At 41.4% G+C, this 17,205-nt stretch overlaps 1 protein-coding gene across 4 annotated transcripts; it reads right to left on the minus strand.

Moving 5' to 3' along the window:
• Positions 1-1,041: 1,041 nt before the first annotated feature.
• ASNS (asparagine synthetase (glutamine-hydrolyzing)) lies at positions 1,042-16,961 on the minus strand. 4 transcript variants are annotated; one of them, XM_078059291.1, is made up of 15 exons: positions 16,844-16,942; positions 15,471-15,580; positions 15,291-15,358; positions 14,478-14,513; positions 13,612-13,883; positions 9,306-9,543; positions 8,136-8,321; positions 7,779-7,880; positions 7,210-7,337; positions 5,786-5,912; positions 3,890-3,996; positions 3,315-3,415; positions 2,144-2,225; positions 1,903-2,058; positions 1,042-1,385 (listed from the first exon to the last, which is right to left on the minus strand). In XM_078059291.1, exons 5-15 carry the CDS (start codon positions 13,858-13,860, stop codon positions 1,176-1,178), a joined length of 1,686 nt encoding a protein of 561 aa, XP_077915417.1. In that variant the 5' UTR covers positions 13,861-13,883; positions 14,478-14,513; positions 15,291-15,358; positions 15,471-15,580; positions 16,844-16,942; the 3' UTR covers positions 1,042-1,175. The 4 variants fall into 4 exon arrangements, with proteins under 4 accessions (XP_077915417.1, XP_035943346.1, XP_035943345.1 ...); XM_036087453.2 differs by lacking the exon at positions 15,471-15,580; XM_036087452.2 differs by lacking the exons at positions 15,291-15,358; positions 15,471-15,580 and having other exon boundaries at positions 16,844-16,961.
• Positions 16,962-17,205: the final 244 nt, after the last annotated feature.

A 17,205-nucleotide genomic window follows, 5' to 3' on the forward strand; every position in this document is an offset into this window, starting at 1 on the left:
CTGTGTCTCTCTCTGTCAAATAAATAAATAAAATCTTAAAAAAAAAAAAAAAAAGCGTTATTTGAGAGACAGAGCATGCATGCACAAGCAGGAGTGGCAGGCAGAGGGAGAAGCAGGCTCCCCGCTGAGCCAGGAGCCCAATGCGGGGCTCGATCCCAGGACCCCGGAATCATGAACTGAGCTGAAGGCAGACACTTAACCGACTGAGCCACCCAGGCGTCCCCCATCAAGCATTCTTACGTTGACCTGCACGCCAGCACCTTCCTCTTCAAAAGTTCCTACTAAATGGAATCCATCTTTATAATGTATTTCAAAATGCTGTCCCTAAACAACAAATGAGCATTCAAATGAGAATCTACTTATTCACTGAATGTTTCCTTGTTATACTGTCTCTTTTCTCACTTAGAATGCTTTTTCCTTTGATCAGAAGTGCTTGGTTGGAGTTGCTTCCCTACAATAGGGCTCTACAAACTAGGGCCCACAGGCCGAATCCAGCCCACTGCCTGCTTATCAGCTTTGACTGGAACATAGCCATCCCTGCTTGTTTGCATATTATCTATGGCTTTACACTCCAGAGAGTCTAACAGTTCCAACAGAGGGCTGCAAAGCCTGCACTACTACTGTCCCTTGAGAGCTTGCTGACCTCTGATCTAGAACAACAATTCCAGAAGAGGCGTTGGCTCCACAGACAAAAAGAAAGTAAGAATTGCTATTTAGTAAAATAGAGCCGTCCTGGCCATCTGCGAGGGCCTCGGCACGGTGGAGGCGGCCTGGCCAGCTACTGGGAATACAGAAAGCACCGAGAGGGAAGCTGGGAGGCGGCCACACGAAGAGGAGGCCAGGACGGGCAGGGAGCCACGTTGGCATGAGGCCCAAGGCTTCTAAAGCGGCCTGACAGCACCTGTGACTGCCTGAAAACGTCACCCTGCTTCCCCCTTTCCTGGGCTCACTCTCTACCTTATGGGAAAACAGTGAAAGCCGCTCAGTTTCCAGTTACCTCTAATGAAGGGGCTGTGTGAGCAGAAGCGACCACAGCAATGGTTCCGATTTAAGACTTTTATTTTTTTTCAGGCCCAATGAGCCTGACTGGCTGACGCTCACCACTCCCCTTCTGCCCCCCAGGCCCTGCTCTCTGCAAGAGGAATGTTTCCTTGCACTGACTTGCGCAGACAGCCCTAGGCTTTGGCAGCGGCCTTGTAATGGGCCAGAGTGCGGGCTGAAGGGTCAGTGGCGTTGATCCACCTCGGCATCCAGTAATGGGTCAGCCAGTCGGCCCGGCCCGGGTAGTGGCGTTCAAAGATTTGACGGTAGTAATAGCCCTCTTTAGTTTTAGGAGTGTTGAAGGGAAATTTTTGGGCCGCTGCTGCCATCATTGCGTCATCAACCTGGAAGAGCATAAAAGCAAAATGGTTTTTTAAATGGCCTAGAAACCCTTGCATTTAATGTGGTTTCATGATAACAACCAAAGATATGGAAAGGCATGACTCTAAACTGTCCAAGAGATCCTTTGAATCACCCTTCACATAGAAAATGCTAAAATACCATAATATACACAGTTGCAGTGACTTTTAAGGAACATTTTTGTGAATATCTCTACTAGATGGTGGCTCTGAGTGTTCTATTCTTTTATGCCTAATAATGTCTGGCCCCCAGCAGGTACGCAATAATGTGGCAAATGAAGGTCAGTGATGATGGGTAAGTCTTCTCCCTTGCCCTCTCCATTCTAGATGCTACTACATAAACCTTCATGCTATTTAAATCTTAAGAAATTCTTACAAAAGTACTGTTTACCGAGAATTTCTCCAACACACAAAACATTTAAACTAAACACAAAATGAACAGCGATTACAACTCTATGTACACATTGTCCTATTCCAGAAAGTATTTTTAATGACATTATACCTGATGTTCAATATATTCCTGTAAAATCCTAAACCAGGAATTCTTAACCGAGGTTATTCCATCACTGAAGGCTTCTTTTGGCCGCCAGAGAATGTCTTTAGGTATCAGGTTGGAGTCCTCAAAGGTCTCTCTCAGGAGATGTTTTTCTATCCCATTCTGACATGAAAACAAAGGAACGTCAGTAAAAGTTCCAAATATATTCAATATCAATGGACAGTTTATCTTGAATTGATTCACCTACCTTGGGAATTCTCATATCTGGGGGCAGAGACAAGTAATAGGAAGAAAATCGATGATCCAGGAAGGGGACTCTCAATTCAAGGCTTAAAGGGGAAAAGAAAATCTAAATCAAAATGGATATTTAGTGCCTGTCCATTTAGATTCTCCTTGAGAGTTTCTTAGCAATTCAGCCAGCCTCTAAATAATGTTAAGATGATAAAGTCATCTTTGCAGTCCTCCTGATTATCCTACACTACCGCATGAACGCAAAAATCCTCATTCAAAACAGGATGTTTATTATCTAGGGAGTGAGACAACCTGCCAATAATTTTACTTTCCCTTCTACAAACAAATAAATGCACATCTCAAAAAGCAGAAAAGGGCAAGAATCATGAGTGACCTGATCACTGAGAATGTACTTTTCCTATACCTTTCTGCCTCAAAGCCTTTTCCAGGTGAGCCCATCTCTCAAGTCTTATTAAAAACCGTAAGAATTCAAAATTGTTGACTACTAAATGACTAATTTACATATAACATTCAATATAAACCACTGATCCACAGTGTTTCATCAAAGGCCGCATCATGTTTCCTGAATCCTGGTGACTCTGGTTAAGACAAATGGATAGGATAATAACCATGGATTCAGTTCATTCCCCACACCATCTTCTATTATTTCCCAATCTAAGTGTGATTTGGTAGGAGCAACCAAAACATTTGATGTCGGCTGTCTACCATGCACAGTAAGAGTCTTGAATCCTCCAACACGACTAGCTAAAGTGACAACTTCAGGCATCCAGAAATGGTCTCAGAGAATCCAATCAAACTCTTGATCTTCATGGCCCCGTGCCCACCCACGGTCACCACAGGCTCCAACAGGGATGGCAGGCACTCAACACTTGGTTCGTGGGGCTGTATAATCTTTATGTCTCTTAAGAAGTCTTAAAAAGAGCTGCATCTGCCTTCCCTCTCCATTCTGATGGCAGCAGAGTGGCGCTGTGTTTAAAGACAGAAAGTCAGTCTAAACCGACAGTCCCCTCATCAGGGCCACAGCAGCACTTGGAAGGAGACGAGCTTTGTTTTCTCTAAAAAGTCATAGTTTGCAACATATAACAAACCGACAGAAATAAGCAGCCATAATAGCTTTATGATTTTTGAGGCTATCTTTACGATTGCTTCTGAAACTAATGGGTTACCCGTGGGCAGCAGTGGTGCGATCTGCCCGGAGCACATCGAACAGGTAGAGTTCCTTCAGAAGCCTCTCACTCTCCTCCTCAGCTTTTTCAGGAGAAGGAGCCTGTTTTACAAACAAACGGGTGAAGTTACAAATATACCAACAGCTTTGCTTTGGGCACACAGAACGGTTTTTATTTCTCAGTCTTTCCCACATTCCCGCTCTAAGGGCGGGTAAGACAAAAAGCTACCCAAGGGAGTCCCTGCGTCCTACACCAGGCCTCCCTTCACACCCAATGGTTAGCATCAGGCAATAAAATGGACACCGTGGGCAATAACCATGCTGCCACAGGATAGTAAGAAATATCAGAAGTGCGATTCTCATGCTCAACTGGCTCTGAAGAATGCAGATTATCTGACACCAGGAAGACTTCTTTCTCCCCCAAAAGGAATACAGAGCAGACACGATCTGGTTTCCTCATCTATATCACAAGACACTCAAGCGTTAGGGCTATAGTGACAAGAGAGGACAGCAAGTAGTCAAATAGTTCACTTTTCCTAGCCTAGCACCGATGTCCCTCCATTTCAGAATGCTTACCTTGTGAAAATATATGTAACCCTGCGTCAGCTCATCTGAGCCTTCTCCGGAGAAGATCACCACGCTATCTGTGTTCTTCCGAATGTACTTGGAAACTAAGTACATACCTTGGAAGAGACAGAAATGGTTCATGTCAACATAACTCTCTACCTTTTGTTTGGCTTTTGGAAGCTACTGAGTTTTACTTAGATTGAACTCTGTATTAATAAAGTAGTTTCCAAAATAATGACCCTTTATCTCTAAGCCATTTTAATGTACCTAATCTAGCAAGTTGTACTGTTGCAATGGAATAGCCCAAAATCATGCCAGAATTTTCTACACAGATTTTAAAATTGTAGTGCTTTTAGACCAAGAATGTCCACCTTAAAACTCTGTTAAACTGAACAATGACAAATATCTAAAAAAAAAAAAAAAAAATTCCTAACTTTCATACCACTATCATTCTACAAAAATGATAGGAGTGGGGAGTTTGGGTAGTTTAGATTTTTTTTTTCCTAACACTCCCCATCCACCAAATTCCACATATGGTTAAGAATACTATGTAAATTATTAAAAGATATTCATTGGTTGTGGCTGCCCATCCCTGTAAACCAGTATTGGTTCTTTACCATTTTTTTCATGATCGCCAACCTAGGGAAACTTTTTAGACATTTTTTCCTAATTGCCCTCTCCACGAAATATTAGTGCCAGACATACTATGTATCTGTGGATATACTGTGGCCCTTTGGAGGACCATTGACCACTGTAATACCTAAGATTTTGTTACCCTCCAAGAACCAATTTCTGTTCCCTTGAGGGCAATATCAGCCCTGTGATAATATTCTCATGCTCTAAACTTTGCAATGGTGGCTTATCAGACTCTGAGTCTCTTAAGAGAGAGGCCTATCTAAGCCAGTAGCATGTTAGAGGCTCAACAACACTGGTTCAGTCTGATTTGGAGTGTACTTCTGATTTCAGTATATATCCACAGGACAAAACTAGTATTGCTTGCTGGGCACTAACAGTTACTGACTGATAAGTCCTATGATGGAATAGTTACCAAAATACATGTAAAATGAGTATTCCTTACAGAAATTGTTACAACACAGATCTATTTCCTTATATAGCCCAAGAAACTATATGCAGAGTAATTGGTGGGGCAGGGAGAAGTGCAGAAAATATGCATCTGCTCTTTGGAGAAATGGAAATACAGATCTCCCTTGACTTACATCCTGATAAACCCACTTAAGTTGAAAACATAAAAAATGCATTTAATTCACCTAACCTACTGAATGTCATAGCTTAGCTTCGCCTACCTTAGGTATGCTCAGAACTCCTACATTAGCTTACAGTTGGGCAGAATCACCTAACACAAAGCCTACTCTGTAATAGCATATTGAATATTTCATGTAATTTGTTGATACTGTCCTAAGAATGAAAACCAGGATGGGTGTGTGGGTACGGAGCGGTTGTAAGTGTTTCGGTTGTTGAACCTTGTGATCCCCTGGCTGCCTGGGAGCTGCGGCTCACTACCACCGCCTAGCGTCAGGAGAGAGTATCCTCCACTTGGCACTAGCCCGGGAAAAGATCCAAATTCAAAAGTCAAAGTACGGTTTCTACTGAAAGCATATTGCTTTCACACCATCGTAAAGTCAGAAATTATTTAAGTGGAACCCTAGTAAGTATAGGATCGTCTGTAATGATACCATAAATGTGGAAGCTTATGTATTTATTCCTCTCCCTCCAAAATAGGTTGGGGGAATTCTTAAATGGTCTTGTCTTAAAATACTGCTGACCTAGGAATCTTATTTGCATTTATTCCTGAGTGTTGTTTTTGAAACTGTTGTTTGAAATAACTTTTAACCCTTATACTTTTTTTAGTATTAAAAATGTTTCTGATATCCTAAAATACCTTACCTACTGAAGCACGAACTGTTGTAATATCGTAAGTTTCCAAGGAAAATATGACTTCATCCAGGACCTGAATGCCTTCCTCAGAATTAAAGAGGACTTCATGGTGTTCACTCCCAATGTGATTTGCCACCTGATTATTTAAGAAACATCCACATACTTGTGATTTAAAGAAAAGAACTGCCTTTGAGAAGGAAACATGACAGTAGTTCACAACGCAGTATAAGTTAACAACAGTGAAAAACAAACCGGGCAAAATAAGAGGAAGTGATTCTCCAGGTCACCACACACACAGCCCCCCAGTCAGGTTTCCTGGCCTCCCCGTCTCTGCCGGGACTCAACTAAGAGGTAGACAGCCCAACAGCTCTTCCTATTCCAACACTTCAACCTAACTGTCCAGAGGCTCCCAGTTAGTGTGCCCCCTACACCCCTAAGTTACCCACCTCCTCTCTCTCTAATCCAACAGGGCCCCACTCTAACCTTGGTCCCCTATTGGCCCTCCAGTAATGCTTTACGTGACATTCAGGATATTATTCCTAAAGGAAATGTCGGCTCCCCCCCTTTATTCTTTGGCTATTTTGGATTCTTTCAGCATTGATCAGCTTGCTTTGAAACTGCACTCTAGCTTTTTCTCCTTCATTCTACTAAGTTCTTCCAGAGTAGGAACAAGGTCTCCTGAACACTGAGTATATATGTACAAGGTCCCCTCTGCCCATAATCCTAACACACGGTGCTCTGTAAAAAAAATAACAGCTAACATTTACAAGGTACTTACTACATGCTGTGTTCTAGCCTATGCACTTTTTTTTTTTTTTTTTTAAGATTTTATTTATTTATTTGACAGAGAGAGAGAGAGATAGCGAGAGCAGGGACACAAGCAGGGGGAGCGGGAGAGAGAGAAGCAGGCTTCCTGCGGAGGAGGGAGCCCGATGCGGGACTCGATCCCAGGACCCTGGGATCATGACTTGAGCTGAAGGCAGACGTTTAACAACTGAGCCACCCAGGCGCCCTAGCCTATGCACTTTATATGAATTATATCATTTTCACCACAAAACTATCCCATTACTACTACTACTATTACTATTACTCCCATTACATAAATGAGGAATTACATGGTGGAGGTAGGATTTGAAAACAGCAGTCAGGCTCCAAGCGTGCAGTCATAACCACTATACCATGTCCTTACGTTCAAAAAGAATTATTATCCTAGGGTTTTTATGAGGATGCACAGGCCTTGGTAGAAGTATCCAGAGGACAGCGTACAACACAGTTGATACTCAACAGGCATTTCATTCCATTTTAATATATTTAATTTAAAATAATTACTTGAGTCAATACAGGAACATAAGCATAGAATCATTAATTATTGGCTTGATTTTTATTCTAATACGTCTGTCTTAATTACATAATGGACAGAGATAGTGTCTTACCTTTCTAGCAGCTAGTAAATCAGTACTGTCTTCCATGCCAATTGCAAATGTCTGGAGAGGGTACTGAACATGGGCCTCTTTTAGCTGCTTTAACAGGGTGGCAGCAACCAAACTGGAATCTAAGCCCCCTGTGAGCAAGACCAGAAGTATACTGGTTATGCGCCTTATATAGAGAGGAACAGGTAGGATTTACAATCCTGTTAAGCTCCAAGATTAGTTTTACCATTTAAAATCCCCAAGTTTTATAAACTGAAAATCAACTTTAATCAAAGAAAAAATCTAGCATATATAACCCGAGATAATGGTTGCAGTATTTGAATTGGCTAAAAAAAAAAAAATCACTAGACACTATTCTAAAGAATGTTTATTAACTCATTCATCCCAACTACAATGTAACCAGACATTGCTATATTACTGAATATTGAATACAGCTTACAGAAAACATTTTCATCCTCTAATGGAGAGAAAGATTAAATCATAAATATTTTATAGTCAAAACCTCAGGGATAGCTACAAATCATTTGCTTAAATACGCATTAAATATAATCAGGCTTTTTAACAGCCTTCACCTGATAAAAGGCAGCCAATCCTTCTGTCTGTCATCAAGCGTTTCTTAATGGCATTATCAAAAAGGATCCGGAGGTTGTTCTTCACAGTTTCTATCTCAAAACCTATAAACACAAAGAGTAAACAGTTCCAGAAAATCTTGGGCTGAATTATTTACTGAAATGAGGTATACAATCATCTCTATCTATCATGATATGTGCTGAACCGTGGACTTTGCCAAATCCCAACGCGCCACCTCCCAATTAAATAGGAAATAGCTCTTCAGACCTGAACCATTCCAGTGACATGAAAAGTATCATTTCTTTTTTCCTTTGGGGGAGAAGGGTGGGGAATAGGTGGGTGGGCATTTGCTCTAGTACCTGGGAAGAGTTTCTCCACATTGTCGTAGAGGGCATGCAAAGGCTCATCTCTACAGTGATGATATTTAACCATTTCCACGGAGGCCACTTTGCCATTTGGCTTTAAATCCAAAACTTCATAGTGTCCCGGGAGAAATGGCTCCACTTTTAAAAAAGGAGTCGTGGAGTGCTTCAGGTTAACAAGACCTACAAATTGGAAAAGATAATTTAACTCAAGATACAATTCACACTAACTTTCACAATTAACTTACCATCCTCTAAATTCCTGTTTATTTTCCCTTTTTAATATAAACACATGTCCATTATATCAGCAAAATAGGGAAAATTAACCCCAATGCTATTATCCACTTACTAGAGAGCTCACAGTAGTACAGAGATGTATGTATAGCGAGACTACACTGATTTCTAGTAGTTCAAAGCAGTAGGAAAATCTCCAATGTTCAATTTCTTCTCCCTAGCTGAAATTTCAGATCAAGAAAATCTATTTTCTATAATAAATTAAATATAAAAAGAAATGATACATTACGCAAGGAGATGGACTTGAAATTATTCATTTTACGATATCCTGGCAGTCATTTCTTTGACTGAGGTATTTTAAGAAAACAGCCATGGTTCCTGGACCTTTGACAAGCAAAATGATCCACTATGAGGTACTTTAAAGTCGGACATTAAGAAGTCAGGCATTTACCCCTTAACTAGTTATCATATACTGTGTGTTAATAGTATAATCGAAATCTCCTCAATAAGTTTTCACAGAGAGTAACCAATCTGACGCCACCATGATCTTTGATTCAAAATCAGTGTTACACTGTAAATAGGAACAGCCTATCTAAATGCTCATTATGATTTACAATTTGAGTTTGTCAGCCCCGTAATCTGTCATACTGAATTCAAAGACCAGATTGGACCCAGATCCCTTCATAAATGGATCACTGAGGTAGCAGACCTCAACAGAGCCATACAACCCCTATGGGGGATGAGGAGTAATTAAAAAGTTTTAACCAGGAAATCCCATGAACAGATTAGTTTTAGAGACATTATTCTAAAAGCACTGAGAAACAGTCACTTGAAAACTTTTGGATTGCCCACCTCGGGATTTGCAAATATGATCTAGAGGACAACACAAAACCAGAGCAATAATGAAAACCTAAAGAAAAATTCTATCATTACCTTTAGCTTCTGAACACACGGCCAAAAATCCATCTTCTGTCATGGCTTTAAACAAAGGCCTGACTCCGTAAGTATCTCTGCCCAGGAACACTTTCTTATTGGCAGTATCCAGTAAAATAAACGCAAATACCCCATCCAACATACAAACTGTTTGCTCAATTCCTCCTTTGTCATATAGATGAAGGATTATCTCACCATCCACTTTGGTCTGGTATTCAAATTCAAAATGTTGTTGCATCTTTTAAAAACAAGAGCAAAATAAACATGTTAGAATCTGTGTTCACTCATTAATAGTTTTTCATTGCAAAGTTGGTTCAATATTTGTACGTTCTATAAGCATGCAGTTCAGTGATTTTTTTAGAAGAATCATGGCATTATCAAAATATAACTTGTTTGAAGTCACAATTCTGCAAATTCTTTATAACATAAAGCTAAACCCGTGAAAATTTTAGTTGCATTCTCATAAATGCAACGTATCCAGTCATGTGTAAACAGATAGAAATGTACTTTATATATGTGCTATGTCTATAATACATATATATTTACATCTGTATGTAAGTGAAGCCAATAGGTTGCCCCCAGTTGCCATGACACTAAAAATGTGCTTCCACGCTGTAATATTTTAACTTGGGAATATAGTATCAGCTAAGGTTGTTCTAGTTCAGTCTCAAAGACCGGCCTATGAAAATGGAAAGCAAAAGGACAAATACAGGGGCACCTGGGTGGCTCAGTCAGTTAAGTGTCTGCCTTCAGCTCAGGTCATGATCCCAGGTCCTGGGATGGAGCCCCATGTTGGGCTCCCTCCTAAGCAGGGAATCTGCTTCTCCCTCTCCCTTGGCTGCTCCCCCCTGCTTGTGCTCTCTCTCTCTACCTCCCTCTCTGTCAAGTAAATAAATAAAATCTTAAAAAAAAAAAAAAAAAGGACAAACATAGTTGGTACTGTTCCCCCAAAATGAATGACTCTATCACAATGATAAAGACACATGGTCTAAACAAAGCTACTGGCCCCCAGGGGAGGACTGCAATATTCAGTCCTCCTACCACTGCAGTGGCATTAAAGCTACTTCTCACTGAGACACAAAATGACAGGGGAGCGTTAGTAGCCCACATGCCCCAAAGGCACAGCAAAGTGATGGTCATGACCACACCGAGTGCAGAGGGAGAGGGTTAGATTACATGACATCCCGACTCTGTGGCTCTCCATCACTGCAAACTGTGAGGGTGAGAAGTCCTTGGAGTTGCTCTTTCTGTGAACTTACTCATATTTTTAGCTGATCGTGGAGAGAGAAGAGGTTCACATTAACAAAATGAGGTGGAAATCCTGGATACGTTTAAATATTTAAAACATGTTTCTAAAATTCAAAAAGTAAATCTATGTTTGTATATGTATGACCTATAAACATGCTTCACAATCACACTCTATGATCTGTGAAACTTCTGTCTATAAGCCCTCACAGAACGTCCCCCCAACATGGCAGTTGGCTGCCTCCAGGGACTACAGAGCCATTTCCTGTTCCCCTCTCCCTACTCTGAGAGACCATCAGGGGAGATCCTGGCACTAGCAGGTGGGGTTTGGAAGCAGTCTTCTGCTGACCCTTCCGGGTTGAGGCATCTGAAGGATGAATATACCCCAAAGCATTCAGTGATTTCAGTGAGCAACAGCTTCCCCAATCTATCCTCCACTGCCACCAAGTCAGCACTGCTCCTTAGCTAAACCCTGCAGGTAAGTTATTGGTTAATGAGTCCCATGTACCACTTTCCACTCTCCTGAAACCACATGGGTAAAAGCTGCACTGAGAGAAAAGCCCCTGTCTCTTGCCCCCATCCAGAAATCACACTGCCCTCTGACTCGCTGGTTGGAAGCCCCTGATGCTCCCTGCAGAGAAGACTCCTCTCTGCCCCAGCCTTGCCTCAGATTCCTCCCCTCCTTCATTTATTCTTCCTCCATGCCCAACAAACCTGCAGCTGTCTTTTATTAGTTTAAAAAAAGAAAAAAGGAGGGGCTTTGGAGTTTATGTTGCAGCGGCCTTTATATCAACCTAAAATGGCCATCCTCCTCTCTCGGTACATTTCTGGCTGCCCACGCTGCATAAGCTTAGATGATTGGTAGAAGCAATGGGACGTCTATGCTTTTGAAAATACAACATATATGACTAATTTAGAATAAAAATACTTTTGAAATAGTTACCATTTTCTAACTTTTAAATAAAATACATAAAAGCAGCAATGTTGTTCAAGTAAAACAAGGTATTTCCTATGTCATTTAAGGTGAAAGTTGTTAATATTGCCATAATCCAACCCAGCATTCGTGTGTATATGGTACTAACTTGGCTTAGTAAGAAAAAAGTCTTAACTGTTCGCTACCTGTACTCTCACTAGTGTGAAATCCATTCTTATTTTTCCTGTTCACCATTTCATCTCCAAGCACCTAGAAAAATGATGCCTGTGTATAATATGCCCTTAAAAAATATATGAAAGGAATCTGCTGAATATCTACAAAAACTTCTCAAATGAGAAGCCTATTTATTAAGAGTATTCCTAAAAGCAGACAACAATGGAAAAGCCATCGTCCAGAGATAAAAATGTCCAAAGGGTGACTAGAATATAAATCCCTACCCGTGAATGATTGACATGACATAGCAAGACTCAAAAAACACCAAGAAACATAACAACTAAATGTATGAAGTGTGAGCGATATCTGGCTTCAAAAAAAACAAAGCAGCTATAAAGATATTCTTGGCAGGGGCGTCTGGAGACTCAGTGGGTTAAGCATCTGGACTCTTGATTTCAGCTCAGGTCATGATGTCAGGGTCCTAAGATCAAGCCCCATGTGGGGTTCCTCGCTGGGCATGGAGTCTGCTTAAGATTCTCTCTCTCCCTCTGCCTCTGCCCCTCCCCGCTTCTCCCTCTCCAAAAAAAAAAAAAAAAAAAAGATATTCTTGGCTCACTTCCAGAAATTTAATATGAACTGAGTATTAAATGGTATTACTGATTCTTAGGTTTAACAGTATTGGTGTTAGATAGAGGAATGCCCTAATTTTTAAGAGATAACTGCTTATATATTTGGGAGTAAAGTGTCACAATATCTGTAGTATACTGAAATGATTCCACCAAAAAATTGAATGCCTAGGTGTATATACAGAAAGAGAAAAATAAAGCAAATATGGCAAAACATTAACAGTTATACAATCTAGGTTCTCATTGTTTTGTGTTTTTTTCATATGTTTGAAATTTTCAAAATTAAAAGCTGGAGAGGAAGGTGGCAAACAAAAAATTACTTGGAAATTTTAGATTAAAAAAATGTATGAAACACTGGGCAAATAATTCCAGATTGGAAGGCTCTTAGCCAATGTGGCTTCCTGGGGTCAGAATTTCCACCGTCTCACCACTCTCACCCTGAGTAAGCCTTCCCCAGATTAGAAAGCTGTTCCAAATTTAATGCTGCTAGAAAATCACTTTTTACACTCCGTTGCATTTGGCCATCCTTCTGTCTTGTGGTTCTGTTCAGTATGCAGACGCAGTACATATCGTAAGGGCAGCATTATATAAAAGCTACAAGTATGATGACCTCCAAACTATTAAACTCTATACCTGCCCTAAAATCCTCCAGGCTCACGGCTCTTAGAATGATATTCCAACACCATCCTACCAACTCCTTACTAAGTCCTGCTTGATCGGGTTCTGCCCACCCTCCCAGCCCCACCTTGCCCATCTTACCCCTTGTTCACATCTGACAATCCCAGGGCTGCTTCCTGCCTCAGGCTTCTATACATGCTATTCCCTCTGCATGAAAAGTTCTTCCCAGCCCCGCTAGTTATCACAGTCCATTAGGTCTCGGTTCAAGTGTCAGTTCCTCCAGAGGCCTTCTCTGACCACACTTACCGACACTGGATCTCCCATATCAACCATTTTTTCAGAATATTTATCATATGTATAAGGATTTTTTTTGTCTTTGATTTTTAATGCAATAAGCTCCATTAGAGTGCAGATCTACCTCTCATACTTACTACTGTATCCCCAGCCCCAAACACGGGCTCTAATTAATATTCAAATTCATAATAGGAAAAAAAAATGCTGAGAGTTAAAGAATTGTAATCCTCGTTTTTTCTTTTTTTTTTGTTTTGTGACCAGCTCATTTGACCTCTTTGTGCATCAGTGCATCATCTCTATAACTGGAGCAAATGAGATAATGAACATGGAAACAGTCTGAGAAGTAAAAAACTTTATACAAAATATATAAAAATTATAACCAACTAGCTCTGAGGTTTAATCACATCCAGATACCTTCTGGTTTTGTTTTATTTACCTTCTTGTGGTTGTAGATTTCACCGTTGTAACAGAGCCACAAATAAGGATATTTCTTTACTCGAATTGGCTGCATTCCAAACAGCTGGTCAACCACTGCCAACCGATGAAATCCAAAGCAGCAGTTGGTGTATCCATTGACATTCTCAAAACGAAATGCATCTGGACCCCTGTGTGCAATCTTCATAGCACTCAGACACTGCACTGAAAGGCAGTCATCACTACCAAAGAGGGCCCAAATCCCGCACATGGTGCAATGGAGCTATGAGTTTTCTATGGAGAAAAGAGCAGGCCTGTTAAATATTTAATACCCAATCCAAGTCTGTATTAAATCTTGATTCCAAAAACTGGTATAAACCACTTCAAAGACTGACATTTAAACTATCCTGTCCACAGCAATTTTCCATTAGGTTGGCAGGCACACAGGAGTTGAGAATGATTTAATTCACGTACAAGTATTCAGAAAAGATGCATGTCTTTCCATCTAGCCAGCGGTAGCAATTTGGCACCCTGTCAAAGCTGGCATCTCTCCCACCTTGGGATTTGGCCAGCTAGAGCTGGGGGGAGTCAGGTCACATTCGAGGTTTACTTCCAAGAGACAGATAACAGATGCAGGCTGGCTCCAACCTAGTGAGAGATCCCTGTCCCTCTCTCTTCATCTCAGGACCTCAGAAGCCCTCAAAAATCCAAGAGACTCCCCATATTACTACTACAGTCCCCACTCAGGTCTCTTTGACAATTAAACGTCCTGTCTTTACCTGTAGTAACTACACATCGAGACTAGCGGGTAAAAAACATCATACATACTGCTCAGGTGCTATGTTAAGATACACAGCTATTATAAGCATTTCACAACTTCTCACGTACCTTTAAGTGATTTATTCAAACGTGATGAAAGAAATTCTAAAGAGAAAAAAGAAAGGCATGTTATCTGATATCAGATATCTTGGCTGTATAATAAAAAAACATTTTACATTGACAGAAATACATAAATGTTCACCATCCAAATGTCCTAAATGACAAAAATGTTCTAAAATATTTTTGTCTCTAAGTTGCCTTGGTTCATAAGAAAGCAAAGTGGGTGGGACATAAACGGCAACAACATCTCTGAAAAACAATTTGGCCATCCCTATAGGCCAAGAAGCAAACAATTCCTATGAATGTTACCTTGCAATTTCATATTCTCAACTGTGAAATAAAGAGCTGTTTTATTTGGATGCTGCCAGCTCAAAACAGTTATTTTACCAAAATATCTCAAACTCAGAAACTTATTTGGGTATTTTTAAATGCAAATTTGAAGCAAATGCCTAATTTGGGACAAAAATCATCAAGAAAATATATATATTCAAGTTACGCCAATCACTTGGGGCAATCCTCTGAGGGAGTTTGTATCTAAATGAACCAAAGCTTTGTTTAGCCTTTTAATGAGAACACATCAAACTAACAAAAAATAATAGTGACTCAAACAACTTGGAATTGAAGTAGCACATGTCCTATGCAGTCCCCTCCATGCACTTGGCCAAATAGCCTCTAATGAGATATTTGAGATATAGCGGGGAAATACACTTAGATTGAAGTGAGATTGCTACTAATAAGCCATGTATGGTTCCTCTATACCAGTTAAAAATGGGCTGAGAAAGTGCTTTGAAAATCACAAGAGATCATTAGTGAATCATTTACCTAAGTCTTCCTAATGCCGATTAGTGAATCCCAGTATTAGGCCTGCTATAAGGAACACACCCTAAGCACTAAAATAGAGGGGAAAAAAGGGGAACACACATTAGTGAAGCACACTTAACTTCTCCAGCAGGAAAAAGCAAACTAAAAACTGTTACCTATTTTTGTTGGAATCAGGCTTACTTGCAAAGGTCCTACTTGCAATGCTTCTCCTACTGCTATTACCTGCTCCCTGTAATTTTCTGTATTTCCTCATAAACTTCTAGAACAGTGCTGTCCAGCAGAAATGTAAGCTAAATGTGGAATTTTAAAAAATATTAGTAGCCCCATTAAAAAAGTAAAGAGAAAAAGGACAGATAACTTTAAATATATTTTAACACAATATACCAAAAAAAGTATTTCAACAGTAATCAGTTTAAAAAATTATTGACAAAATACTTTACATTGCCTTTCTCTATTAAATCGTCAACATCTGGTGTTTTACACTCACACCACACCTTAATTTGGACTAGTCAGCATTTCAAGTTCTCAATAGTTACAGGTGGACTGAATTGGACAGTGCTGCTTCCCTGCATTTGATTTCGATGGCTGCTTACCAACTAAAAACTTCACCATACTGTTTTATTTTTACATTAAGGTATCAGCAACCAACTCCTGGACAGGTTCAAGGCCTAAGTTACTTTTAATTAATCTTATAGCAATGCGGTCAATGAAAAAAAAGTTATGAGTGCTTTTTAAATTGTTAGTCAAGGCACCCAGGACAATGGCCCATGAAGAAATAATGTAGACCAAGGACCCAGCAGAAAACTGACCTTTTATTCAAAATAGTAACATTAATCTGAAACCAGCCCTACAGAATAGTTATCCACTGAGAAAGAAATGTTAGTTCTTTTGCTTTTTTCCATACCGCTTCGCCTGTCGCCCTGAACAGATCTCTTATAGGCGGGGTTCGTTCATCAAGTCACTTGTTGAGTCTCGCAGTCTGGGGGGAGGGGGGCAGGGGGAGGAGAGGGGAGCCAAAAGGTGAGGGGAGCCAAAAGGTGGGGGGGAGCCACAGGTGAGGGGCTAAGTACAGACCCTTAGGCTTTGACCGCCTGGAAGATCGGACCAAGCAACTGTGCGGCCCGAAACTCCGACTGCACCCCAGCCACGTGCACCCTCTGGCCGGTCCACCGCAGGGCCGCCGGACTGCGAAAATTTCCACAGGCTTCCACGCAATATAATAAAAAATTGTAAAATTTACAAGGGCCAAGTGGGCCGCAGCCCAGCCTCGCCTCGGTCTTTCACTTGATCCTTCCGACCGAAGACCTAGACCCTAAGTCTCTCCTCCCAGCTTGCTCCCAGGTGCGCAACAATCGGCCCCGCCCCCTTTACCGGCAGGAACCGCAGAGCCAGCTGGCCGCCTGCAGCTGCTTCTGCCCACCAGTGTGGGGCGAGACTGCAGCGCCACCTCCTCCTCCTCCTCCTCTCTCTCTCTCTCTCTCTTCCCCTCCCCCCGGGGGCGGCCCCGGGGCACGCTGGGAGGGCGCTGCGCTGGGCAGCAGAGCCTGGCTTACCTGGGCTTAGACGGATGGAACAGAGTAGAGATGCGAGGTAGGGACTGCAAACTGCGGGCGGGGCGGCGGGCCTCCTCTGACTTTATACCGGCCTAGCTCCTGTAATGATCGAGGGAAGTTTCATCATGTCTGTGAGGACCAACCAGCGCGCAGAGGCGTGGCCCACAATGCAGACCTTGGCTGGGCGGAGGAGGAGCGGGGAGCAAGGAGGAACTGTTCCCTTCCGGCTCCTTAAAGTGTTAGTGCGCCTGCTGAAGGAAAGCCTCAGAGGTGTAGCCAGGTTGCCCCACTGACACCTAGGGTTACCTTAGCTGCTGTTCTGACCAATTAGGGGGTCTTCTGCACTTGGTTTGTTTTTTGGG

The sequence above is a fragment of the Halichoerus grypus genome, chromosome 12 (genome assembly GCF_964656455.1).
Source record: "Halichoerus grypus chromosome 12, mHalGry1.hap1.1, whole genome shotgun sequence".
Classification (NCBI taxonomy): Eukaryota; Metazoa; Chordata; class Mammalia; order Carnivora; family Phocidae; genus Halichoerus; species Halichoerus grypus.